This window comes from Elaeis guineensis, chromosome 1, assembly GCF_000442705.2.
Source record: "Elaeis guineensis isolate ETL-2024a chromosome 1, EG11, whole genome shotgun sequence".
In the NCBI taxonomy this organism is placed as follows: Eukaryota; Viridiplantae; Streptophyta; class Magnoliopsida; order Arecales; family Arecaceae; genus Elaeis; species Elaeis guineensis.
The window spans coordinates 174,392,441-174,419,246 of NC_025993.2; the positions used below are offsets into that span (position 1 = coordinate 174,392,441).

Here is a 26,806-nt window from a genome sequence, read left to right on the forward strand (position 1 = left end):
GCAAGACAAGACGAAAAACCACTCCTTTCGTCCGAAGCCGTCGCCCACGTGTTCACGCGAGCCAACACGACATCGGACTCAGGAGTGGGGGGCAACTGTTGGGATATACCGACTGACGACCCCGATGGACGACCCCGACTGACGACCGACGGACGACCCCGACGGACGACCGACGAACGACTCCGACGGATGACCCCGACCGACGGCCGTCGTGACCGACCAATCCACGGCTGCCGACCGACCGACGGCCGCCGTGACCGACCAATCAATGGCTATCGATCGACCGATGATACGTCGGTCGGGCGGGCCTCTTCTTCTCTCCCGACCGGCTGCACTATGGAGTCCGATGCCCGACTCCTGCGACGTGCCTGACTGACTATCGGAGGGGCCCCAAATTTCTACCCGACGCCCTTCAACTGGCCGCCGACCTATGGTCGGTCGGCTCCTTCAATCGCCATACTACTGCCAGAGACTGTCAGTCCTGACAACGGCATGCGGCACTGCCGCCTAGGGGCATTATCCCGCCTAAGGCATGGTCAACCCTAGCGATTTGACAGCCCCACGGTGATTTGACACCCTTACGGCGACTCTGACAGTCTTCAGTGAGTTGACAATTCTTCAATTGTCCGCGCCATTAATGACGACGCCATACCACGCTCCACTATATATATCGGGGAAGGCAACAGTGCTAGAGGTCCCTTCGAAATACTCTTGGGCTTGCTCTCTCTCTCTATCCCTTTCTCGTTGAGCTCCTTGTTTTTTTTTCACTGTTGCCTAGTCTCCTCTCTGACTTGACCGTCGGAGGATTCCCGTCGGAGCCACCTCCGGTCAGTGTGGATTTTCTTTTGCAGGCGCTCGTTTCTGGTGACCAAGCGACGAGGGGATTGGCCGCAACATATACAGTTTTGGCAGCTGCTGTGAGTGTATGTATTTACTGTAGCAACTACTTGTAAACTTTGATTGTTCTCTTAAGTCAACATATTGCTAGTTTTATTCAAAAAAAAAAAAAAGAAAAGAAAAGAAGAAGGAGAAGAAGGAAGAAGAAGAAAAGAAAGTGCAATGGATTTGGAGCGGGGTTGAATGGTAGATTTTAGATGGTTTCGGATACGGGTTGGGCAAATATTGTGGGATATCCACCCGTTGCCATTCCCAATTCGAATGACACCATAATTCCCGCCGTTCTAAAACTCCGCAGCGAACTTTATGCAACCAATCACCTGCATCACTGACAAATGCTAACCGTTGGATGAATCTCCTCACTGCCGCACACCATCGTCTTATCGAATACCGTATCACAGTAGAACACAAACTCATTATAAATAAAAAGATCCCCTCTTTCTTTCCACTCGCAAGGGGAAAGCAGAAAGCATGCCGCTCACCGTCTCAGGCTTCCCCGCCGTCACCACCACCAAAGCTGCTCATCTCTTCCTTTATCCTCACCGGCGGTACAACCACCGCGCCCAGCCGGTAAGTCTTCCTTCTATCCCTACGTTCTTTCTTCTTATTATGGTGGGCTGAGCACCACCGAGTAAAGATACCGCCGTCGGTGGTTCTTTGCTTACCCTTTTTTTTTTTTTAAATTTTTATTTTGGACACAGAATCGTGTGTTCTTGTCTTGCGTTGCGTATCGGCTTTCCTCCAACGGGCTCCGTTCGATTAAGGCCATGGCCGATGTGGAGACCCAGACGGCGGCCTCTCCTATTTTCTCAACTGGTACTTCTGTCTTTCGTTGGATTTTGAGTTAAAAATTTGGCTTTTAGTTTTCTATTTTTGGAGGGAACAATGAGAGTTTTTGATTTGTTTTGGTTGTTATTCACTTGAACCCCAGATACCCTAGTTTTCCTCTTTCAGCAAGCGCTAATCTTTTTGTGCTCTCTAAAACTCTAAAGATTTTCTTTTTTTGTTAAAAGGTTTCAATTTTAGGTTCTTTTGTATCGTTTCCCCTTCTTTTCTGGACCAGTGATGGGGTGTGGAATTTTTTCATCTTGAAACCCGGATTTCTGAGCCGGATGAGAGGAAATCTTCACGTCCGATTTTATTTTATTTTATTTTATTTTTTGTTTTTTTGTTGTCGTGGGGGGATCCAATCCTATAGGAGCTTATCTTGATTTTTTTTTCTTTTGCTTGGTCAATATTGCTTGCTTCTAATCCTTCAGTTAGTGCCAAATCTTTAATACTTTAAATTTTTCCTTAAAAATCCGATTATTGAGGTTGCTTTGGTTTACTTTCCTTTTGGTTGTTTAGGACAATTTGCTGCATGACGTGGTGAAACGTTAGTGACTGCTTCTCATAGTTTAGTTGTTTGACTAATATTTTCTATTTTGAGCTAAAAGATTATTTTTAAAGATTCCTTATTATTATTTTTTGTCAGTCAGAGCGAGGGTTTTGTGATTATTTTCTTGGGTATTCTAGCATACAATAGTTTGGGACATATGCTACACTATCAAGATGCCCAAACATGCAATAGACTGTACACCACCCTGTGAATTTTCATACTTGTAACGGGTATGCATGTCTTTAGTGATTATTTGGTTCCGAAATTTTTTTCATAGTTAGTGGCTAGTGAAGTGGCGCGCCCCACATATTTTTATCGAGGATTAATGAAGAAAAGAGAATGCATGTTGATACATAGGCTGAAGGAGCAGAGAGTGCATGCACTTTGCTACATGCTGGGACAGGTGGGTAATATTGATTTAATCCTGTGATCAGAATGTCGCAGATATGTTTGTTAATAAACTAAAGGAGGCATCTTAACCCAATGAGTTCAGAGCAGATAGGGCATTACCCACAGTGGAGGGAGCTGGTTGATTGGATCCTACACCCTTCCCGTTAAAGATGTTGTTTTTTGTTGATGTAGCTTCAGGGTTGAGCTCCAAGTGGAGTATGTACTATAATGCAGTTGGTTAAGTTAGGTTAAATATGTCCAACTTGGATATGGTAGTCTGTATATAACTCTGTTGTTTCTTAAACTTTGGGCCTGAACAAAACATTCATTAAAGTAAATGGTTATGTAGAAATGATATGGTTGCAAATGAATAATGAAGTTCATAGTTAATTCTACTAAGTTAGAAATCTAGCCAAGGTAATCCTCTGCATTCAGCAGCCTGTGAAACTAATTACAACCTCATGTTTGCTTGGGAGCTGTCCTGTTCAAGTGGCTCACATACTGAGTTCGAAGGTCCTGGTTGAGGTGCACACAAGCTTGAGTCAATCTTGAACACCCTCTTGATTGGAACAAGCCTAACCCAAACAAAAAGCTTGCTATTCTACCTGTTTGCAGCCTGGTTCTCATATCCGAAAGTTCGAAAAAAATTAAGGTCAAATTGGCTTACAATCTCTTTTGTCTATATTCTTTGAACTGTTATGCCATATTTTAATACTAGCCTGGCTGGTGAAATTTATGATTAATTAAGTTGTGACCTACTGAAATCTTGCATGTGGATTGCACGTCCCAGAAGTCACACAGAATGAAAGAATTAGAAGAGTCTGCAATGGCTAGTCCATTATTCCTTTCTCTTTTGAGAGCATGGGGCCAGCTATTCTTGTAATTGTTATGTGAGATTAATTATGATTCTAATTGTACTTCTGACTGTACTAGACATCAAGGTACACACACACATAAATATATACATATACACATATATACATATATATAACATAGCTCATTGTTTGGAAGCAGGGTGTGTGAGGCCATCCTCCAAGTCTTTTCGATTACATATAACAAAGATTCAAGGACTCAAGAAGAAATGCTTAGATGTTGGACTTGTATTATCATTCTTAAATGTATTTTGCTAAAGGGACGTATTGCATTATTGGGGAGAAATAAAACATTAGGACAAATGCGAGGATCAATTAGAGTTTTTTTTTGACTAATGTGCCATTTAGAGGGTATCGGATTAAGTTGGACTGCTTGGATCACCATCCATATTTATACTGGTGAAAGCCTTAGTCAGCCATAATGTATTTGACTAAAGGGATCTACTAGGCAACTGGTGGGACACTTAAATAGTTCAAGGACAAATTCGGTACTAGTACAACAAACCTATAATTTGTAATAAAGTATGACTCTCCTATTTGCATGGAAAAGAAATATAGTTTTTTGTTAAAAAAGTTTAGACAATGAATGTTTCAAAGTCCTAAAGCTTTAGACTCAGCTTGGATATGTTTGTCACCAAGTTTTACATGGTTACAGGACTCCTAAAAAAGAGTTGGATTGTGATGTAAATCTTATTCAACATTTGGACTTACCGTTCATCTAAATAATTAAAGCTTTTCATGTTATGCAAAATAATCAAATTGGTTATTTGTTTAATAGATTTTTTTTAATTGTCTTTGCAATGTTCTATTTATTTTCTCAAGTTAGATATATTGAGTTTTCTTTGGTGATCTCTAAATGTTCACATCCTTTATCCAAAGGTGGCAAGCAAGCATTGATATCATTGTCGGATAAGCAGGATCTAGCTTTCCTCGCAAACGGTCTTCAAGGCTTAGGGTGTGTCTGCACTCTTCCAGTTGAACTTTCATGTTTACAATTTACTTCTTGATCATTAAAAATCTATTTCATGATTCCTTGTTATTGTGTCCTTATGCTTGCATTGCCATTATCATTCTCTGTTTTTTAAAAGGACGTGTAGTAGTTTGGGAATAATCTTGTAATTAAATAAATGAATACCTTCCCTGAAATAGAGTTTCAAAACATTTGCATTGAGGAAGTTGGCTTCATAGACATTTGATAGTAGTTTAATAATGGTTCCCTTTCCTCCCCTCCCCCTGTTTGAAAGATTAAGTTTACTGCTGAATGAATGTTGCATCTATAATTTAGCCTATTTTTTTTTTTTCAAAATTTTAAACTAACTGTAGCTTAACAATTACCAACCAACTATATATGTGAGTTAGGAATTTTGTGAACAACACTTGAATCAGAACAAATTAAGCAAAGAACAAATTTGTGTGGATATGAAAGATAGAAAGCACGAGGCTTCACATAAAACTTAATATTCAGTTTGAAAGGAATAGAGGTTACTGATTTTGAATAGGAATGTCTAGAAGGTTGGTCAAGCATGAGGATTTTGAATATATCTCAATATTCTGTTTGAATGAAGAAAAAAGATAACCATTTTTGGTTGAGATTGATATGGTAGTTAAGCACAAGAAGAATATTTAGCATTGGTTTTTGTGGAGATAAACATCTTGGCAAGAAAAGTTAATGCAGTTTTCTGGAAGAAGAGACACTATTAATTTGTAAGAAACATGTCATGCTCAGTAGATGTTTAATGCAGTTTTTTATCTCTTATTCTCAAGTGTGGAAATTAATCCTTTAAAGAACTGCATGCTGAAATGTCATATTCAGTTTTAGTTGTTTCAATTTTTTTGAGGTTAAAGGAAGATATAACTATCTTCTGTTATAATGTATATATATACTCTTTGTTCTGATGGATAACATAGTCCAATACTTATAGAACGAGTTCTTGTAACGGAGCTTGTTTCGGATTTATGCAATCACATACACTTACATGCTGTCATAAATATTTTGTTTAACATTTTGGGGTATCATCCCTTCCTAACAGTTGATATTTCCTTTGCTCTGCAAATTCCTTATTTTGGGCATGTGCCAGCATGCAGATTTCTTTGGAATATCTAGAAGATTTTATTAATACTATAAAGCTTTCTACTCCTTCATGTACTCTTTCGTATCTTAATTTACAGTCTCATTAAAATATTATTACATTTATAGGTATTCTATTATTTCAACTGGTGGAACAGCATCTGCTTTGGAAGAGGCTGGGGTCTCTGTAACTAAAGTTGAAGAAATTACTCATTTCCCAGAAATGGTAAACTTTAGTTATGTTATATTATTTCTCTAGTTTAATCTAGTTTCCCTTCCTATGTAGGAGACAAGATGAATCATGCCATCCGCAATTTGATGGTGGTTATTCTTTTTATACAGTATTATGATATGGGCTAGTATTTATTACTAGTATTTTGGTTCAACTCCTCCATAAGTTGTTCCAGGTGCCTTTCTCCCGAAAAGAATGAAATAAAAGCAAGAAATGGCAGAAATTTTGTGCAAATGCTACCTTCAACATCAACCAACATTTGACATTTCACTAATTGGTAGAACAACAAAAACACCAAATTTTTATCAGCAATGATACCAAGCTGGGCTTTGGTTTCTTCTTTTGGGTGGCACTCTGACTGGTCATACTAAAAGCTAGATTCTGGAGCATATATCTATATTCTATAACATATTTTACCTATGTTTCTTTGGTGGACAGTCATCAATTTTTATATAATATATCTGTGTGTGCACATGCTTGTGTGCATGCATATCTGTGCATGTGTCTATCTGCAGATGTTCTATGTAAATCCAAATGAAAAATAGGATATTAGTGGGACTATCCATGCCTGTTTAAAATTTGATATTTATGAAATAGTTTGTAATAATAACATAGCATGGGGTACTGGCAGCTTTGTGTTATAGATGTTGGTTTTTGTCGAAGAACCACTGTCCATAGTTGGATTGCTCAGGGGAATTGGTGAAATGCAAGGTGTATGACCAACAAGTGAAACCAAAGGAAACAAGATTATATCTAGAAAATAATGTTGGCGATATAAAAAAAATGCCCAAAGTCCAAACATGCACAGGCATGCATCTAATAAGAAAATGTGATTCATGTGCAATGTTCTTTTCAAAGAGTATCATCTTTGCCTCCTTAAAATTGTTTTAATGTTAAGAAAATGTGGATGTTTACTTTGGGCAGTCTGCTCAGATGCTTTTTATTTATAACAAGGTACTAAATGACACCTATTCTTGATATTAACAAAAGGTGAAAAAGCTTTGTCTTGTATCTACTGATCATAAATATATCAATTATTGTCTCTGCAGCTAGATGGTAGGGTGAAAACTTTGCATCCCAATGTACATGGTGGTATTCTTGCTCGGAGAGATCATGGCCATCACATGGAAGCCTTGAACAAGCATGGAATTGGTGAGTTCATTGTCCAACACACTATCGATTACATTGTTGTATCTTCAAAAGCATACAGTCCATCTCATTGCTATAGCATTCCTTAACCTTTTTCCTTTGCATATACTTGTATATAATTCAATTGCATCACTGACACAATGTTCGCACAGGAACATTTGATATAGTGGTGGTCAACTTGTATCCTTTTTATGAAAAAGTTACTTCAGCTAGTGGAATTACATTCGAGGATGGAGTTGAGAATATTGACATTGGTGGCCCTACCTTGATCCGAGCTGCTGCTAAGGTGATTCTTTTAGACTCAGTAGATTCTTGTTTTTCACTTTCTATACAGTCTTGCTGAAGTGCGCAGTTTAACAGAATCACAAGGATGTTTTGGTTGTGGTTGACCATAAAGACTATCCTGCACTCTTGGAATTTCTGCAAGGAAAGAAAGATGATCAACAGTTCCGCAGAAAGCTGGCCTGGAAGGCTTTTCAGCATGTCGCTTCTTATGATTCAGCAGTTTCTGAGTGGTTATGGAAACAATCAGAAGGAGGTGTATGAATGCATATAGAAAGTGTGACTTAGTACATTTATGTTGGAAGCCCTGCGTGGAATTACCTGCTATTGCATTTTTTTTTTTGTCAGGGAATAAATTTCCTCCCAGCTTTACAGTACCACTGTCACTGAAATCTACACTTCGCTATGGTGAAAATCCTCATCAAAAGGCTGCATTCTACGAAGACAAAAGTCTTTCTTTGGTGAATGCTGGTGGTATTGCAACTGCTATACAACACCATGGCAAGGTTAGAAACACATGCAAGTCAATTATGGCTTTGGTCACTATTTCCCAGCTAATCTATAAGTCATCCTATTCCATATTGTGCTGAATGTGCTGGTATATTTAATTGTATTGTCTGGTATGTCTTATTGTGCCAACATTTTGTTAAAACTCAATAACATAAAGTTGGTTCTGGTGGGAAGAGAAAGCACTAGGTAATTATATGGCAAATTGTATTTGTAGCACTACTTGAACTACTTAAGAAATTAGTCATTTAGCTAAGTTATTTGTTTATCACAAAACTTAAAAAATAAATCTGTTTGAATTATGTGAAGGTAAACTTAGTCCATGCAGTGGGACAGGTCATGAAGCTAGAATAGTATTTTTTACGGATATTGAGAATTTTAAATGTTAGAAATTTGGCTCTATAGAGAGAATATGGCGTAGACTAGATGAAACTTCTTGATATGTAAATGTAATGTATGTATATGCAGTTGCGATTGGGAAAAGCTACATGCCTTCAGATCCAAATTGTTCTTTATGATGAAGTGGTGGAAAAACACTTTTGTTTGCTAGAAAAGGGATGAGTTTGTCAAGAATCAGTGGTAATTCTGTTTCCTTCTGATTCCTAAGTGTAATATTTCAGAAGGCATGAGTTAGATGTCCGTTACAACTTCAGGTTTATAGAGAGAATGTGGAATAGACTAATTGGAAGTTTCCAATATATAAATGTAATGTTTGTATAGACAGCTGTAATTGGGAAAAGCTACATGTGTTCCGATCCTAATTGTTTTTATTGATGAAGTTGTGAAAACACTTCCTTCTATTTGGTAGAAAAGGGATAACTTCGTCAAAAAACAAGTCATAAAGCTGTCCCATTCTGATACCTAAAAATAATTATTTTCGCAGGAAGGGACTAAATGTCTGCTAAAACTTTCATCAAATGCTCATTTCTTCTCTTTTAATCAAGCACTTGCTTATTGAAACACGGAAGATAATGATTTTGTTTCATATTCAAGATTTTCAACTTGTTTTCCTATCTATTAGAAAATTTTGTGCACCTGTGTTGCTTTCCTGCATCTAAATGGCTAATTTAAGATTTCCTATCGTGGGTATTATTTTTTAGTTTTCATTGTTGTTGATACTATTTTCCAGTTTTCATTTTTGCTGATGAGCTGTCCAGACATTATAGCTGTAAAATACAAGTTCCATGTAACATTACCCTCTCTTCTATTCTAGGCACTGCATCTAATTAAGCCATAATAAGTTGATTTTCACTTTTAAACTGATTCTGACATTTTCTGCATTTGATTGGGCTCATGATCAATATATTCTGATATTCTCTCATTTGGCACAGGAAATGTCTTACAATAATTACTTAGATGCGGATGCTGCCTGGAACTGTGTGTCAGAGTTCAAGAGCCCTACTTGCGTGATTGTGAAGCATACAAATCCTTGTGGAGTTGCGTCACGGCAAGATATCCTTGAGGCATATAGATTAGCTGTTAAAGCAGATCCTGTTAGTGCATTTGGTGGAATAGTTGCCTTTAATACAACGGTGGATGAGGTAAGCAGGGTAATGGAAGAATCTTTATATTGTGTAGTTCAAGGCCACTTACTTTCATTGCTGAATTTCTAGGATCTTGCAAAGGAAATCCGTGAATTTAGGAGTCCAACAGATGGTGAAACACGGATGTTTTATGAAATTGTGGTTGCACCTAGATATACAGAAAAAGGTCTGGAGGTTCTCCGTGGCAAATCAAAAACATTGAGGATACTGGAGGCAAAAAAGAGTGAGAAAGGAATGCTCTCACTCAGACAGGTTGGTGGCGGGTGGTTAGCTCAAGATTCTGATGATTTAACTCCTGAAGATATCAAATTTAATATAGTGTCTGAAAGGGTTCCACAAGAGGATGAGGTTAATGATGCAGAGTTTGCATGGCTTTGTGTTAAGCATGTGAAGAGCAATGCCATTGTAATAGCCAAGGTTTGTTCTTTTCTTCACTTCAAGATTAAAAGCTATGTATGAAGAATAGGTAATAAATCTTTGAAAGTCAAGCTAGAGATTAACATATTGATTAACTAGAGATGAAGTCCTTGAGATATAACTAATCATGTTATACCTTTAGAGGATAATGTTGATAGATTGCACCTTAATGTCACGTGTCAAATGGATTTTTTTCATCTCTAGTTGAAATGAAAAATCTTGTTAATTCTTTTTTATTTAGGCTTGAAATTGCCATGTAATCCTAGTGGCTAGAGAAGATGACTCTACACTTTAGCACTTAATCAAAAAATTCACATGGAGTTACACATCATGGAATAACCAAACTACCAAAGCATTTGAGACATGAATTTTTTCTAAATTTGGACATTGGTCTCATGAGGTTACTTATTGTCTTTTATGTGCATGAAGCTAGATCCAAATAGTCTCCAAAAAAAGAGCTCAAGGACAACTAATTCAAAATAATAATATAATCATGTTAACTATGAGACTATAAGTATTCATAAGAAGCAGAAATGCAAATCCATAATCAATAAGTGTTATATCAACTATATCTGCTGAGGCTACTGATCCATCCTTCGCAATTATTCTTATTAAGCACTATCTCCTTTCTCACAGGACTTTACAAGTTTTTTGTCAGAGTTTTCATAAAGCTTATCATAAATTTTACATCACTGGACACATATTGTCTGCTAATTTTAACCAGGATCTTTGTACTACATGTCCATAGTCTATACTATTGTAATTAATTGTTAAACATCTATGTGTAGTTCGTGCAACTTCTGTTCTTTTTAGGATACCTTTCTTTAATCTTACTGTTCGTGGTTTGTACGACATTGATGTCAACATTTTTATCTTGCTTATCTGGACACCTGAAGATGTGAAATGCCCGTGCCAGCTCTTCACTTCCTCAAATCAAACCGAAGGGCAAATATAACCATTTACAGGGCAGCTTTTATGTCGATTTAATAAAATCTATCTACTCTATACTAGTAGATTTGACTTTACTTGAAGTAATATAGTTATATGCTTAAATGCAAACATAACTTGTTAAATATCAAACAAAACTTGGTAACTTCTAATTAATACATAATATTACAGTTATCTTTAGTTTTGTTTGATATGTTCCAAGTAAATTCTAGTAGTTGCATCTTGAAGCCATGTATTCTGAAGAAAATTGGTTAGGTCATTTAAATAGTTTAAGCAGGACTACAAATAGGGAATCATTTCAGTTCTGCTGGTAATAGAACTCAGATAAATGCGCTCTTGTACAAATTATCCAAAATAGAAAACATGCTTCATTCTTATCTGAAATATATCCAAGAAAGAGAACACAATCAAAAGGAGTTAACTTTTAGCTGTCAATTTTCATTTATCTGCTGATAATTTATTTTGTCATATTTTTAGTTATTTTGATATTCGGACCTTTGACTTCCACTGTTTTCCTCTTTAATGACAACCTAGCATTTGAATCTGTGTTCATCCCATCTATAGGGAAAAAAAAAAAAACTACATCAGCTTCATGTAAATACATCTTGGGACATCTACCAAGGATTTGCAGATCAATTATCCATGACATTATCATCTGCTTCATCCTGGTCAGTGAAACAATGTGTGCACACTTCTTATCTCCAGAACACTCCATCAGTGGCTAAAACAAGATGTAACCTCATGAGTGACTTTTTGATCATTAAGTCAAGGTGGTCCTTGAAGGTTTTTGCATTTTTCTTAGCAGTGTTTCATCCTTAAGATCTACAACAATAGTCCTGATCATCTGCTTCTTCCTGGTCAATGTAGTATATACTTTCACATCTCTAGATCATTCCATCAGTCATTAAAGCAAGATTTAACCTCATAAGCAACCTTCTGTTCATTTAGTAAGGTGGTCCTTAGAGGTTTTTGCCTTTTCTTGGTTTTGTTTCATCTGCCACCTTTATAAGCCCATACTTCAGACTTAGGTTTGGTTCCATGATATTGGTGCAACACAATATGGAACATTTGTTCTTTTTTTTTTTTTAAATTAAGCTGGAAGTATCTGTCTTCTCATAAAATATAGCATGATGTTATATTTGATATTGGAAATTACTCTTTGCCTTGTTCAATAAATCATAACCTTAATGTTTTACCCCTTTAATTGATTAAGTTGAATATAATAGTCAGGGAAGTGTGCCCTCTTTTGGGAGTTGATCAAGATTTATCACTTGCTGTCATGTTTTCCATGAATTGCACTCCATCATTGTTGCCTGAAATCATCTTTTACTTAGGCTTCTAGAAGTAGCTGAAGTCATGTTAAATTCTAACACATTCTGCAGAATAACTGTATGTTGGGAATGGGAAGTGGGCAGCCAAATAGGCGGGAGAGCTTAAGAATTGCTTTCAGGAAAGCAGGAGAGGAGGCGAAGGGAGCTGCTTTGGCAAGTGATGCCTTTTTCCCTTTTGGTAAGCAAAATACGTATTTCTCATCACCACACATACCTAATCATTTCAGTGCTTTTCTTTAATGTTAGTATTTACCTTTCACTCTTTCTAGCTATGAGGACATGTTCTTAAATAGTTTTTCTCTTGCCAACGGATATTGCAATATCTAGAAACCAGTTTCTAATCTGGCCAATCAATTGCTGATTTCTGGACATATATGTGTATATTTGTTTGTGTTTATAGCTTGTATGCATGCATGCTTGTATATATGCATGATTGCATATATACAGGCATGTACACATTGTTACGAAGGATTAAACCGTAGCAGCAATTTCGACGATTAGGTAGCTCAGTTAGTCTCTTGCATGTATACAAGCATGCACACTCGTGTATTATGAGGGATTAAACCATTGCAGCAATTTCGACAATGACATACAGCTCAGCTAGGTTTAGAACTCTGGAATTCCCAAAAAAAAAACCTGGCAAACATGAAAATAGTTTGGAGAAAATTTGGTATATAATAACAAAAAAAGTAAATATCCAACCATAGATGCTTGTATTAACCCCCCACCCCTCCCCCCCCTCAACAAAAACGAAAAAGAAAAAGAAAAGGAGAACTTCAGGATTGAGATTTAGGTTTTCACAAATAGAAAAGGAACTTGACGATTGGGATTTAGGTAAGGTTTAGGGTGTCTAAGGAATAGAGGAAGGCTAACTGTTCAATGTTTTCACCAAAAAAATATAACAGTTACTTTAAGGAAGGAGATGGATGGGGGTAATGAAAATTTTCTTCTTCAGTTTATTTGAGGTTAAGGGCTGTGGGGGATGGTTTGGGTAACTATTCCATTCCTCATTCCTCTAATTTCCAACTTCCAAAACGTCATGTCTGCCATTCTATGACTCCAAGGCTCCACATCTACAGTAAAACTTGTTCAAAATTTATTCATAAAATTCATGAATTTTGTGAACCGCTTGCAAGCTATTTTCAGACTAGTGAACTAGTGACAGCATAGCTTGGCCAGCCTTCAGGTCATGAAAAATTTATAAATTTTTTGTAAAATTTGGGGGGTTTTGTGGGTACGGTGTAAATAGCTGAACTAGAGCAATATAGAGTCAGCTTGAGCTTGGCATGGTATTTGGCTGACCAAGTACTGGCTTGGCTTCTGTTAAAAGCAAATGCAAGCTTTTCTACCTTGTACAAGCTCAACTATGATCAAGTCCTTCCAAAGTTCATGCTTGACTTGTTAAGCTTGAAATAAACAAGGAGAGATTGGCCAATACTCCTATCTGCTGCAGGGGTTGTTTGGTGTAGGGAGGAAGGGACATTGGGTTTGGGTTTTGGAAGAGGATGTGACTGATGAAGTAAGAAGAGATTGATAAAAGGGAGGTCAGTCATTTGGTGTTGAGTTGAGGCAAATTGAACCATTCTCCCTTGCTTGAGCTCATGTATGTTTGAATCTTTCAATGTTCGGGCCTAGATTGTTAAGCTTGAAATAAACAAGGATAGAACAATTGGTGCTTGGACATATCGATATTGGAAAAGGATGTGAATGATGGAGTTAGAAGAAATTGACAGAGGGGTGGGTTGCCAGGGCATTTGGTAATTTGGTATTGACAATTGAGGCAGCTTGCATGCTGCTGTGGTGAGAAGTTGCTATTTGAGGGAAGAGTGATGAAGGAGCGTGTGCGCATGTTTCTTCTTCACTTTCTTTTGGGGGTGGGTTTTTTTGGTGGGCGCGGGGTCTAGGATGACAGGTTGGGTGGTTAAGGGACAGCAAACTGTTTACGGTTTGAGAGTACTTGATCTCAGTTGTTAGATCTGAAATCATCAATTGAATTTTTGTGAGTTGATATCCTGGCCACTAGATCAAGATCTAAAGGCCAAGATGCACTCTTGTTGAGCAATATCTAATAAACAAATGTAGAAAATATATTCAACAATAAAACTAATATGTAGTTATGCCTTCACAAATTAAGTTTCATTCTCTTGCTTTTTTTTTTTTCCCTTTTCTTTTTAGATATGAGATGTAGAACCACCATTGTTTCATTTAGAAAAAATGAAACTTACATGTCAAAGAAGAGAACATGAAGCTGAATGGAAGTCTAAACCTGGCAACATTATGGAGGGGCCAAACTAGATATGTCAGATGTTAGAGCATTTTTTAAGCGAAAAACTAAACATTTTATGATGGGACCAATCAAAGGCTGGTTCCCAACAGATGCTTTCCTGTCTCTTTTCAAAAATTTCAGAACATTGGGATCCCAAGGATGTGTCCCAAAAGCTAACTTGTGACCACAACGACCACTGTTTTAAATCTAATTTAAGATTTACTACTTTCAATATTGATTATGTTTTGTTGTGACTAGGGGTTTTTAAAAGATCAGTCACTTATTTTGACTATTCGATGTGAATGGTTACTATTTGCATCTGTTTATTTTTTACAAATGAGACTACAGAGCTTGTGAGAAAGTTAAACTGATTTTGAGGAATCCTGAAGATGCAGGCATGTAGTTCAATGTAATTGCTTTAAAGAAGAGTCATGCTGATTAAACTGTGTCAAAAGAATGAGTTGGCTGTGCGATGTTTAAGCTCAGCTTGTTTTCTGCATGAGCATTTATGAAGCCAAATTTTGGGCCAAATGCAGTTTGCTAAATAGATCATTTGTTCATTGGGCAACTCTATTCTGATTGTTTGACGTCCTTATCTAGTTTTGGTTGACCAAATATCGCGAATCGTAGGATTGCCTTTTTTCTTTAAACATTAGAACGCATCCATGATATAGAGGGAGAGACCTGGTGTAGACTCTGACAGTGTATTGATGGTTGTCGTAAAGGAGGTGAAGGTGAGGTTAAGGGCTTGTTCATTTTCTAGTTGAAGATACATAAACCTGCTAGCTCTAGTAAGAATTAATTCTGAGGCTCTATGATGTTGAAAAAGGACCTTCGGGGACTAGTCCAAACCTGCATAGCTATACCATCATCTTATAGGCATCCATTGTTTCTGCTGCTCAGAGCTCGGTCAGAACTTCACCATGACTACAGGAGCCAGCTTTTATTCACTAGGATCAGTCCATATCCTACGGTCCTGGTAAACAAGCTCTGACCAAATTGACTCAGTAAAATTGTTTGTTTTTGTGATAAGAAGACTCTCATCTTCCTCTTTTTCTTTTTATTCTCTTTTCTTAGTGTGATCCTTTTCTGGAACTTCTAGAAATTCTAAGACAAGTAGATTTGATGCATCAAGTTTGAATTTCAAACTAAATTTGGCTTAATTTGTCAAAATTTCAGCTTGGAATGATGCAGTTGAAGAAGCATGCCAGAATGGCATTGTAGTTATTGCAGAACCAGGAGGGAGTATTAGGGATCAGGATGCTGTGGACTGCTGTAATAAGTATGGTGTTTCTCTTCTTTTCACAAATGTGAGGCACTTCAGGCACTGAAGGTGAAATAATCTGAACCCTGCTGCGCAAAAGAATGCCTTGAAGGTACAAATAAGGTTCTGTTAAGATTAAGTGTGCAAGCCAAGGCTTTTGGGAATAACCTAGATTTTTGGTTAAGTTGAATCGAAACTGGAGATTCTAATCCAGTACTGCTGAAACTAATTAAATTTTGTAGGGCCTTAAATATCTTTAGGATGCTTTTGTTTTTCATATCTAAGCTATCGATCACAAATGTTTTGAGTATGAAAATTTGGTGTGCGAGTCACTTTTGGCAATAATCCATTGCACATGATTTTTCCTCTCGACGAAAAACATTCGGTCAGCAGGTGACTTAAATAGTTTGCATCTTCATGAAGTTTATGTCAATTTTGTTGAGAAATATCTTATGGCACAGCTGGGTCATGTAGATTTTGGATTTTGCCAATGGTAATCCGAATTGATCCCAATCCACATGATGTATATCCCTATGAGTCTCTGACTCTGTCCTACCATGAGACAATACCCCATAGCCTCTGGGCCAGCAAGATTAATACTTTCTTTTTCTTCTTCTTCTTCTTTCTATTTATTTATTTATTTATTTTTATTTATTTTTCTTAAGAACAAGATTAATGTTTGTTGGTTAGCTTTAACTCCACTCTGGGCAAATGAAGAGAGGTTGTTGCATTTTAAGGTGGCATGTCCACCATATTTTTTCAAAATTATTTGGTCAAGAATGGATATTTGGTGACTGGATTTCAATCAATTAGGATTAATAGGCAAAAGTTGATCCAACAAAAGTTAATTTAAAGTATCCAAAATTTTCCTTTTAGAGGGGAAAAATGTAGAATGAGAGCACTGTATGCCTGTTTCTGTACGGATGCTGCTAAATCTAATTACATAAAGTTGATCTGCATATCAAAACCACACGTAAGTAAAGTCATTATTGTTGTCTCTGATCATTGCCAACAGGTTGCCAACTCGAGAAGCAACGAAAAGACCTAAGATTTTTGTCTGTTTTTCTTCAAAAGAAAGCTTTTGGAAAGAGCTAAGATTTCTGTATTAAAAAAACTTTTTCGAAATCCTTTTGGTATATTCTTAGCCATTTATAAATTATCATCTTGGCCCACCCAAGGTCACCAGTCCTCGAGGTGCACGGCATGGTGTTTTTTGGCTTTCTCCAAAGGCCAGCAAGCTGAGTTGCCGATATCTTTGCGATGTAATCATAACATGCAAAAGTGTAGCGTCCAACGTGAAGCATGATTGCATACATACATAAATTTTGTCTGGCCATGGAACTAACACCAATGACAGGGAGGAAGCCCTTGTTGAAAATGTTCAAAATAAGTGCATATGGCTAGCTCATGAAGCATGAGTGTGAGTGGTTAGAGAGAGAGAGAGAGAGCTACCTAATTCTAAACATGAAGCATAGAAAGTTGTTAGAGAGAGAGAGAGAGCGCCACCTATTTCTAAACATGAAGCATAGAGAGAGAGAGAGAGAGAGGGAGAGAGAGCTGCCTAATTCTAAATATGAAGCATGGGTATAAGTGGGTTGACTTAGACCGCTACCTAACTCAAATTTTGACCTATTCATTCTTGAGCCGAGATTACCACGTAGATTAACTTGTGACCACAACGACCACTGTTTTAAATCTAATTTAAGATTTACTACTTTCAATATTGATTCTGTTTTGTTGTAACTAAGGGTTTTTAAAGGATCAGTCACTTATTTTAACTATTCGATGTGAATGGTTACTATTTGCATTTGTTTATTTTTTACAAACGAGACTACAGAGCTTGTGAGAAAGTTAACATATACAGACAAAGCTCTTACAAACAATCTATTAAAGCTCCTTTACTTTCAACAACTTGTTTTTTTCTCATTTTTTTGGTTGGGTGCTTTGGTTCACAACATCTTTAAGGAGTGCAGTGCTTGGAGATCTTAAAGTTAGGCATCCTATCCTGGAAATAGGAATCACTATCTTAAAGAAAGCAGTATAATTAGCGTGCCTTGGCTAACCAAACCCTTCTTTGTTCTTATTGTTTTAATTCTTCTCCATTCCACTTTAGTCTGTACCCAATTGTCCAACAACAGAAGGGAGGGAAAGAAGATGAAACGCAGAGGGGAGGGAATTCCATAATTTCTTTAGAGCTTAGCCCTTGACGCAGAGATCCATGAAGAAGCTAGAGATCAGACCGAGCTCCATAGAGCCTCAGCTGATTTTGAGGAATCCTGAAGATGCAGGCATGTAGTTCAATGTAATTGCTTTAAAGAAGAGTCATGCTGATTAAACTGTGTCAAAAGAATGAGTTGGCTGTGCGATGTTTAAGCTCAGCTTGTTTTCTGCATGAGCATTTATGAAGCCAAATTTTGGGCCAAATGCAGTTTGCTAAATAGATCATTTGTTCATTGGGCAACTCTATTCTGATTGTTTGACGTCCTTATCCAGTTTTGGTTGACCAAATATCGCGAATCGTAGGATTGCCTTTTTTCTTTAAACATTAGAACGCATCCATGATATAGAGGGAGAGACCTGGTGTAGACTCTGACAGTGTATTGATGGTTGTCGTAAAGGAGGTGAAGGTGAGGTTAAGGGCTTGTTCATTTTCTAGTTGAAGATACATGAACCTGGTAGCTCTAGTAAGAATTAATTCTGAGGCTCTATGATGTTGAAAAAGGACCTTCGGGGACTAGTCCAAACCTGCATAGCTATACCATCCATCTTATAGGCATCCATTGTTTATGTTGCTCAGAGCTCAGTCAGAACTTCACCATGACTACAGGAGCCAGCTTATATTCACCAGGATCAGTCCATATCCTACGGTCCTGGTAAACAAGCTCTGACTAAATTGACTCAGTAAAATTGTTTGTTTTTGTGATAAGAAGACTCTCATCTTCCTCTTTTTCCTTTTATTCTCTTTTCTTAGTGTGATCCTTTTCTGGAACTTCTAGAAGTTTTAAGACAAGTAGATTTGATGCATCAAGTTTGAACTTCAAACTAAATTTGGCTTAATTTATCAAAATTTCAGCTTGGAATGATGCAGTTGAAGAAGCATGCCAGAATGGTATTGCAGTTATTGCAGAACCAGGAGGGAGTATTAGGGATCAGGATGCTGTGGACTGCTGTAATAAGTATGGTGTTTCTCTTCTTTTCACAAATGTGAGGCATTTCACGCACTGAAGGTGAAATAATCTGAACCCTACTGCTCAAAAGAATACCTTGAAGGTACAAATAAGGTTCTGTTAAGATTAAGTGTGCAAGCCAAGGCTTTTGGGAATAACCTAGATTTTTGGTTAAGTTGAATCGAAACTGGAGATTCTATTCCAGTACTGCTGAAACTAATTAAATTTTGTAGGGCCTTAAATATCTTTAGGATGCTTTTCTTTTTCATATCTAAGTTATCGATCACAAATGTTTTGAGTATGAAAATTTGGTGTGTGAGTCACTTTTGGCAATAATCCATTGCACATGATTTCTCCTCTCGACGGAAAACATTCGGTCAGCAGGTGACTTAAATAGTTTGCATCTTCATGAAGTTTATGTCAATTTTGTTGAGAAATATCTTGTGGCACAGCTGGGTCATGTAGATTTTGGATTTTGCCAATGGTAATACGAATTGGTCCAAATCCACATGATGTATATCCCTATGAGTCTCTGACTCTGTCCTACCATGAGACAATACCCCATAGCCTCTGGGCCAGCAAGATTAATGCTTTCTTCTTCTTCTTCTTTTTATTTATTTATTTATTTATTTTTATTTATTTTTCTTAAGAACAAGATTAATGTTTGTTGGTTAGCTTTACCTCCACTCTGGGCAAATGAAGAGAGGTTGCTGCATTTTAAGGTGGCATGTCCATCATATTTTTCCAAAATTATTTGGCCAAGAATGGATCTTTGGTGACTGGATTTCAATCAATTAGGATTAATAGGCAAAAGTTGATCCAACAAAAGTTAATTTAAAGTATCCAAAATTTTCCTCTTAGAGGGGAAAAATGTAGAATGAGAGCACTGTATGCCTGTTTGTGTAGGGATGCTGCTAAATCTAATTACATAAAGTGGATCTGCGTATCAAAACCACACGTAAGTAAAGTCATTATTGTTGTCTCTGATCATTGCCAACAGGTTGCCAACTCGAGAAGCAACGGAAAGACCTAAGACTTCTGTCTGTTTTTCTTAAAAAGAAAGCTTTTGGAAAGAGCTAAGATTTTTGTATTAAAATTTTTTTTTTCGAAATCCTTTTGGTATATTCTTAGCCATTTATAAATTATCATCTTGGCCCACCAAAGGTCACCAGTCCTCGAGGTGTACGGCATGGTGTTCTTTGGCTTTCTCCAAAGGCCAGCAAGCTGAGTTGCCGATATCCTTGTGATGTAATCATAACATGCAAAAGTGTAGCGTCCAATGTGAAGCATGATTGCATACATACATAAATTTTGTGTGGCCCATGGAACTAACACCAATGACAGGGAGGAAGCTTTTGTTGGAAATGTTCAAAATAAGTGCATATGGCTAGCTCATGAAGCATGAGTGTGAGTGGTTAGAGAGAGAGAGAGAGCTACCTAATTCTAAACATGAAGCATAGGAAGTAGTTAGAGAGAGAGAGAGAGCGCCACCTATTTCTAAACATGAAGCATAGAGAGAGAGAGAGAGAGAGGGAGAGAGCTGCCTAATTCTAAATATGAAGCATGGGTATAAGTGGGTTGACTTAGACCGCTACCTAACTCCGATTTTGACGTATTCATTCTTGAGCCGAGATTACCACATAGATTAACTTGTGACCACAACGACCACTGTTTTAAATCTAATTTAAGATTTACTACTTTCAATATTGATTTTGTTTTGTTGTGATTAGGGATTTTTAAAGGATCAATCACTTATTTTGACTATTCGATGTGAACGGTTACTATTTGTATCTGTTTATTTTTTACAAACGAGACTACAGAGCTTGTGAGAAAGTTAACATATACAGACAAAGCTCTTATAAACAATCTATTAAAGCTCCTTTGCTTTCAACAACTTGTTTTTTTCTCATTTTTTTGGTTGGGTGCTTTGGTTCACAACATCTTTAAGGAGTGCAGCGCTTGGAGATCTTAAAGTTAGGCATCCTATCCTAGAAATAGGAATCACTATCTTAAAGAAAGCAGTATAATTAGCGTGCCTTGGCTAATCAAAGCCTTCTTTGTTCCTATTGCTTTAATTCTTCTCCATTCCACTTTAGTCTATACCCAATTGTCCAACATCAGAAGGGAGGGAAAGAAGATGAAACGCAGAGGGGAGGGAATTCCATAATTCTTTAGAGCTTAGCCCTTGACGCAGAGATCCATGAAGAAGCTAGAGATCAGACCGAGCTCCATAGAGCCTCAGCTGATTTTGAGGAATCCTGAAGATGCAGGCATGTAGTTCAATGTAATTGCTTTAAAGAAGAGTCATGCTGATTAAATTGTGTCAAAAGAATGAGTTGGCTGTGTGATGTTTAAGCTCAGCTTGTTTTCTGCATGAGCATTTTTGAAGCCAAATTTTGGACCAAATGCAGTCTGTTAAACAGATCACTCGTTCATTTGGCAACTCTATTCTGATTGTTTGACGTCCTTATCCAGTTTTGGTTGACCAAATATCGCGAATCGTAGGATTGCTTTTTTTCTTTAAACATTAGAACGCATCCATGATATAGAGGGAGAGAGACCTGGTGTAGACTCTGACAGTGTATTGATGGTTGTCGTAAAGGAGGTGAAGGTAAGATTAAGGGCTTGTTCATTTTCTAGTTGAATATACATGAACCTGCTAGCTCTAGAAAAAATTAATTCTGAGGCATTATGATGTTGAAAAAAGACCTTCAGGGACTAGTCCAAACCTGCATAGCTACACCATCCATCCTATAGGCATCCATTGTTTCTTCTGCTCAGAGCTCGGTCAGAACTTCACCATGACTACAGGAGCCAGCTTATATTCACCAGGATCAGTCCATATCCTACGGTCCTGGTAAACAAGCTCTGACCAAATTGACTCAGTAAAATTGTTTGTTTTTGTGATAAGAAGACTCTCATCTTCCTCTTTTTCCTTTTATTCTCTTTTCTTAGTGTGTTCCTTTTCTGGAACTTCTAGAAGTTCTAAGACAAGTAGATTTGATGCATTAAGTTTGAACTTCAAACTAAATTTGGCTTAATTTGTCAAAATTTCAGCTTGGAATGATGCAGTTGAAGAAGCATGCCAGAATGGCATTGCAGTTATTGCAGAACCAGGAGGGAGTATTAGGGATCAGGATGCTGTGGACTGCTGTAATAAGTATGGTGTTTCTCTTCTTTTCACAAATGTGAGGCACTTCAGGCACTGAAGGTGAAATAATCTGAACCCTGCTGTGCAAAAGAATGCCTTGAAGGTACAAATAATGTTCTGTTAAGATTAAGTGCGCAAGCCAAGGCTTTTGGGAATAACCTAAATTTTTGGTTAATTTGAATCGAAACTGGAGATTCTAATCCAGTACTATTGAAATTAATTAAATTTTGTAGGGCCTTAAATTTCTTTAGGATGCTTTTCTTTTTCATATCTAAGTTATCGATCACAAATGTTTTGAGTATGAAAATTTGGTGTGCGAGTCACTTTTGGCAATAATTTATTGCACATGATTTCTCCTCTCGACGAAAAACATTCGGTCAGCAGATGACTTAAATAGTTTGCATCTTCATGAAGTTTATGTCAATTTTGTTGAGAAATATCTTATGGCACAGCTGGGTCATGTAGATTTTGGATTTTGCCAATGGTAATCCGAATTGGTCCCAATCCACATGATGTATATCCCTATGAGTCTCTGACTCTGTCTTACCATGAGACAATACCCCATAGCCTCTGGGCCAGCAAGATTAATGCTTTCTTCTTCTTCTTCCTATTTATTTATTTATTTATTTTTATTTATTTTTCTTAAGAACAAGATTAATGTTTGTTGGTTAGCTTTACCTCCATTCTGGGCAAATGAAGAGAGGTTGCTGCATTTTAAGGTGGCATGTCCACCATATTTTTTCAAAATTATTTGGTCAAGAATGGATCTTTGGTGACTGGATTTCAATCAATTAGGATTAATAGGCAAAAGTTGATCCAACAAAAGTTAATTTAAAGTATCCAAAATTTTTCTCTTTGAGGGGAAAAATGTAGAATGAGAGCACTGTATGCCTGTTTCTGTACGGATGCTGCTAAATCTAATTACATAAAGTTGATCTGCGTATCAATACCACACGTAAGTAAAGTCATTATTGTTGTCTCTGATCATTGCCAACAGGTTGCCAACTCGAGAAGCAATGTAAAGACCTAAGACTTCTGTCTGTTTTTCTTAAAAGGAAAGCTTTAGGAAAGAGCTAAGATTTCTGTATTAAAAAACTTTTTCGAAATCCTTTTGGTATTTTCTTAGCCATTTATAAATTATCATCTTGGCCCACCCAAGGTCACCAGTCCTCGAGGTGCACGGCATGGTGTTCTTTGGCTTTCTCCAGAGGCCAGCAAGCTGAGTTGCGGATATCCTTATGATGTAATCATAACATGCAAAGGTGTAGCGTCCAACGTGAAGCATGATTGCATACATACATAAATTTTGTCAAGCCCATGGAACTAACACCAGTGACAGGGAGGAAGCCCTTGTTGGAAATGTTCAAAATAAGTGCATATGGCTAGCTCATGAAGCATGAGTGTGAGTGGTTAGAGAGAGAGAGAGAGCTACCTAATTCTAAGCATGAAGCATAGGAAGTAGTTAGAGAGAGAGAGAGAGTGCGCCACCTATTTCTAAACATGAAGCATAGCGAGAGAGAGAGAGAAGGAGAGAGCTGCCTAATTCTAAATATGAAGCATGGGTATAAGTGGGTTGACTTAGACCGCTATCTAACTCAGATTTTGATCTATTCATTCTTGAGCTGAGATTACCACGTAGATTAACTTGTGACCACAACGATCACTGTTTTAAATCTAATTTAAGATTTACTACTTTCAATATTGATTCTGTTTTGTTGTGACTAGGGGTTTTTAAAGGATCTGTTACTTATTTTGACTATTCGATATGAACGGTTACTATTTGCATTTGTTTACTTTTTACAAACGAGACTACAGAGCTTGTGAGAAAGTTAACATATACAGACAAAGCTCTTACAAACAATCTATTAAAGCTACTTTGCTTTCGACAACTTGTTTTTTTCTCATTTTTTTGGTTGGATGCTTTAGTTTACAACATCTTTAAGGAGTGCAGCGCTTGGAGATCTTAAAGTTAGGCATCCTATTCTGGAAATAGGAATCACTATCTTAAAGAAAGCAGTATAATTAGCATGCCTTGGCTAACCAAACCCCTCTTTGTTCCTATTGCTTTAATTCTTCTCCATTCCACTTTAGTCTATACACAATTGTCCAACATCAGAAGGGAGGGAAAGAAGATGAAACGCAGAGCGGAGAGAATTCCATAATTTCTTTAGAGCTTAGCCCTTGACGCAGAGTTCCATGAAGAAGCTAGAGATCAGACCGAGCTCCATAGAGCCTCAGCTGATTTTGAGGAATCCTGAAGATGTAGGCATGTAGTTCAATGTAATTGCTTTAAAGAAGAGTCATGCTGATTAAACTGTGTCAAAAGAATGAGTTGGCTGTGCGATGTTTAAGCTCAGCTTATTTTCTGCATGAGCATTTATGAAGCCAAATTTTGGGCCAAATGCAGTCTGTTAAACCGATCACTCGTTCATTTGGCAACTCTATTCTGATTGTTTGACGTCCTTATCCAGTTTTGGTTGACCAAATATCGCGAATCGTAGGATTGCCTTTTTTCTTTAAACATTAGAACGCATCCATGATATAGAGGGAGAGAGACCTGGTGTAGACTCTGACAGTGTATTGATGGTTGTCGTAAAGGAGGTGAAGGTGAGATTAAGGGCTTGTTCATTTTCTAGTTGAAGATACATGAACCTGCTAGCTCTATTAAGAATTAATTCTGAGGCTCTATGATGTTGAAAAAGGACCTTCGGGGACTAGTCCAAACCTGCATAGCTACACCATCCATCCTATAGGCATCCATTGTTTCTGCTGCTCAGAGCTCGGTCAGAACTTCACCATGACTACAGGAGCCAGCTTATATTCACCAGGATCAGTCCATATCCTACGGTCTTGGTAAACAAGCTCTGACCAAATTGACTCAGAAAAATTGTTTGTTTTTGTGATAAGAAGACTCTCATCTTCCTCTTTTTCCTTTTATTCTCTTTTCTTAGTGTGATCCTTTTCTGGAACTTTTAGAAGTTCTAAGACAAGTAGATTTGATGCATCAAGTTTGAACTTCAAACTAAATTTGGCTTAATTTGTCAAAATTTCAGCTTGGAATGATGCAGTTGAAGAAGCATGCCAGAATGGCATTGCAGTTATTGCAGAACCAGGAGGGAGTATTAGGGATCAGGATGCTGTGGACTGCTGTAATAAGTATGGTGTTTCTCTTCTTTTCACAAATGTGAGGCACTTCAGGCACTGAAGGTGATATAATCTGAACCCTACTGCGCAAAAGAATGCCTTGAAGGTACAAATAAGGTTTTGTTAAGATTAAGTGCACAAGCCAAGGCTTTTGGGAATAACCTAGATTTTTGGTTAAGTTGAATCGAAACTGGAGATTCTAATCCAGTACTGCTGAAACTAATTAAATTTTGTAGGGTCTTAAATATCTTTAGGACGCTTTTCTTTTTCATATCTAAGTTATCGATCACAAATGTTTTGAGTATGAAAATTTGGTGCGTGAGTCACTTTTGGGAATAATCCATTGCACATGATTTCTCCTCTCGACGGAAAATATTCGGTCAGCAGGTGACTTAAATAGTTTGCATCTTCATGAAGTTTTTGTCAATTTTGTTGAGAAATATCTTATGGCACAGCTGGGTCATGTAGATTTTGGATTTTGCCAATGATAATCCGAATTGGTCCAAATCCACATGATGTATATCCCTATGAGTCTCTGACTCTGTCCTACCATGAGACAATACCCCATAGCCTCTGGGCCAGCAAGATTAATGCTTTCTTCTTCTTCTTCTTTTTATTTATTTATTTATTTATTTTTATTTATTTTTCTTAAGAACAAGATTAATGTTTGTTGGTTAGCTTTACCTCCACTCTGGGCAAATGAAGAGGGGTTGCTGCATTTTATGGTGGCATGTCCACCATATTTTTTCAAAATTATTTGGTCAAGAATGGATCTTAGGTGACTGGATTTCAATCAATTAGGATTAATAGGCAAAAGTTGATCCAACAAAAGTTAATTTAAAGTATCCAAAATTTTCCTCTTAGACGGAAAAAATGTAGAATGAGAGCACTGTATGCCTGTTTGTGTAGGGATGCTGCTAAATCTAATTACATAAAGTTGATCTGCGTATCAAAACCACACGTAAGTAAAGTCATTATTGTTGTCTCTGATCATTGCCAACAGGTTGCCAACTCAAGAAGCAACGGAAAGACCTAAGACTTCTGTCTGTTTTTCTTAAAAAGAAAGCTTTTGGAAAGAGCTAAGATTTCTGTATTAAAATTTTTTTTTTGAAATCCTTTTGGTATATTCTTAGCCATTTATAAATTATCATCTTGGCCCACCCAAGGTCACCAGTCCTCGAGGTGCACGGCATGGTGTTCTTTGGCTTTCTCCAAAGGCCAGCAAGCTGAGTTGCCGATATCCTTGTGATGTAATCATAACATGCAAAAGTGTAGCGTCCAACGTGAAGCATGATTGCATACATACATAAATTTTGTCTGGCCCATGGAACTAACACCAATGACAGGGAGGAAGCCTTTGTTGGAAATGTTCAAAATAAGTGCATATGGCTAGCTCATGAAGCATGAGTGTGAGTGGTTAGAGAGAGTGAGAGAGAGAGCTACCTAATTCTAAACATGAAGCATAGGAAGTAGTCAGAGAGAGAGAGAGAGAGCGCCACCTATTTCTAAACATGAAGCATAGCGAGAGAGAGAGAGAGAGAGAGAGAGAGAGGGAGAGAGCTGCCTAATTCTAAATATGAAGCATGGGTATAAGTGGGTTGACTTAGACCGCTACCTAACTCAGATTTTGACCTATTCATTCTTGAGTCGAGATTACCACATAGATTAACTTGTGACAACAATGACCACTGTTTTAAATCTAATTTAAGATTTACTACTTTCAATATTGATTTTGTTTTGTTGTGACTAAGGGTTTTTAAAGGATCAGTCACTTATTTTGACTATTCGATGTGAACGGT

General features: G+C 37.3%; 1 protein-coding gene across 3 annotated transcripts; it reads left to right on the forward strand.

Annotated features, from left to right (window-relative positions):
• The first annotated feature begins 1,340 nt into the window (after nucleotides 1–1,340).
• Nucleotides 1,341–25,308, forward strand: LOC105039684 (uncharacterized). Of its 3 annotated transcripts, XM_073249072.1 has the most exons (13): nucleotides 1,341–1,467; nucleotides 1,599–1,713; nucleotides 4,417–4,492; nucleotides 5,735–5,831; nucleotides 6,887–6,989; nucleotides 7,139–7,272; nucleotides 7,347–7,524; nucleotides 7,617–7,774; nucleotides 9,107–9,316; nucleotides 9,389–9,736; nucleotides 12,067–12,193; nucleotides 21,770–21,966; nucleotides 24,917–25,308. In XM_073249072.1, exons 1-12 carry the CDS (start codon nucleotides 1,369–1,371, stop codon nucleotides 21,919–21,921), a joined length of 1,797 nt encoding a protein of 598 aa, XP_073105173.1. In that variant the 5' UTR covers nucleotides 1,341–1,368; the 3' UTR covers nucleotides 21,922–21,966; nucleotides 24,917–25,308. The 3 variants fall into 3 exon arrangements, with proteins under 3 accessions (XP_073105173.1, XP_073105170.1, XP_073105168.1); XM_073249069.1 differs by lacking the exon at nucleotides 24,917–25,308 and having other exon boundaries at nucleotides 21,770–22,037; XM_073249067.1 differs by lacking the exons at nucleotides 21,770–21,966; nucleotides 24,917–25,308 and adding an exon at nucleotides 15,461–15,822.
• Nucleotides 25,309–26,806: the final 1,498 nt, after the last annotated feature.

What these genes read in the sequence shown, in the direction of transcription:
- LOC105039684 (XM_073249072.1), top strand. Translation starts at nt 1,369, where the DNA reads ATGCCGCTCACCGTCTCAGGCTTCCCCGCCGTCACCACCACCAAAGCT. An exon ending in CTCTCCTATTTTCTCAACTG is followed by an intron (nt 1,714 to 4,416) that starts GTACTTCTGTCT and finishes CTTTATCCAAAG; the next exon opens with GTGGCAAGCAAGCATTGATA. An exon ending in ATGGAAACAATCAGAAGGAG is followed by an intron (nt 7,525 to 7,616) that starts GTGTATGAATGC and finishes TTTTTTTGTCAG; the next exon opens with GGAATAAATTTCCTCCCAGC.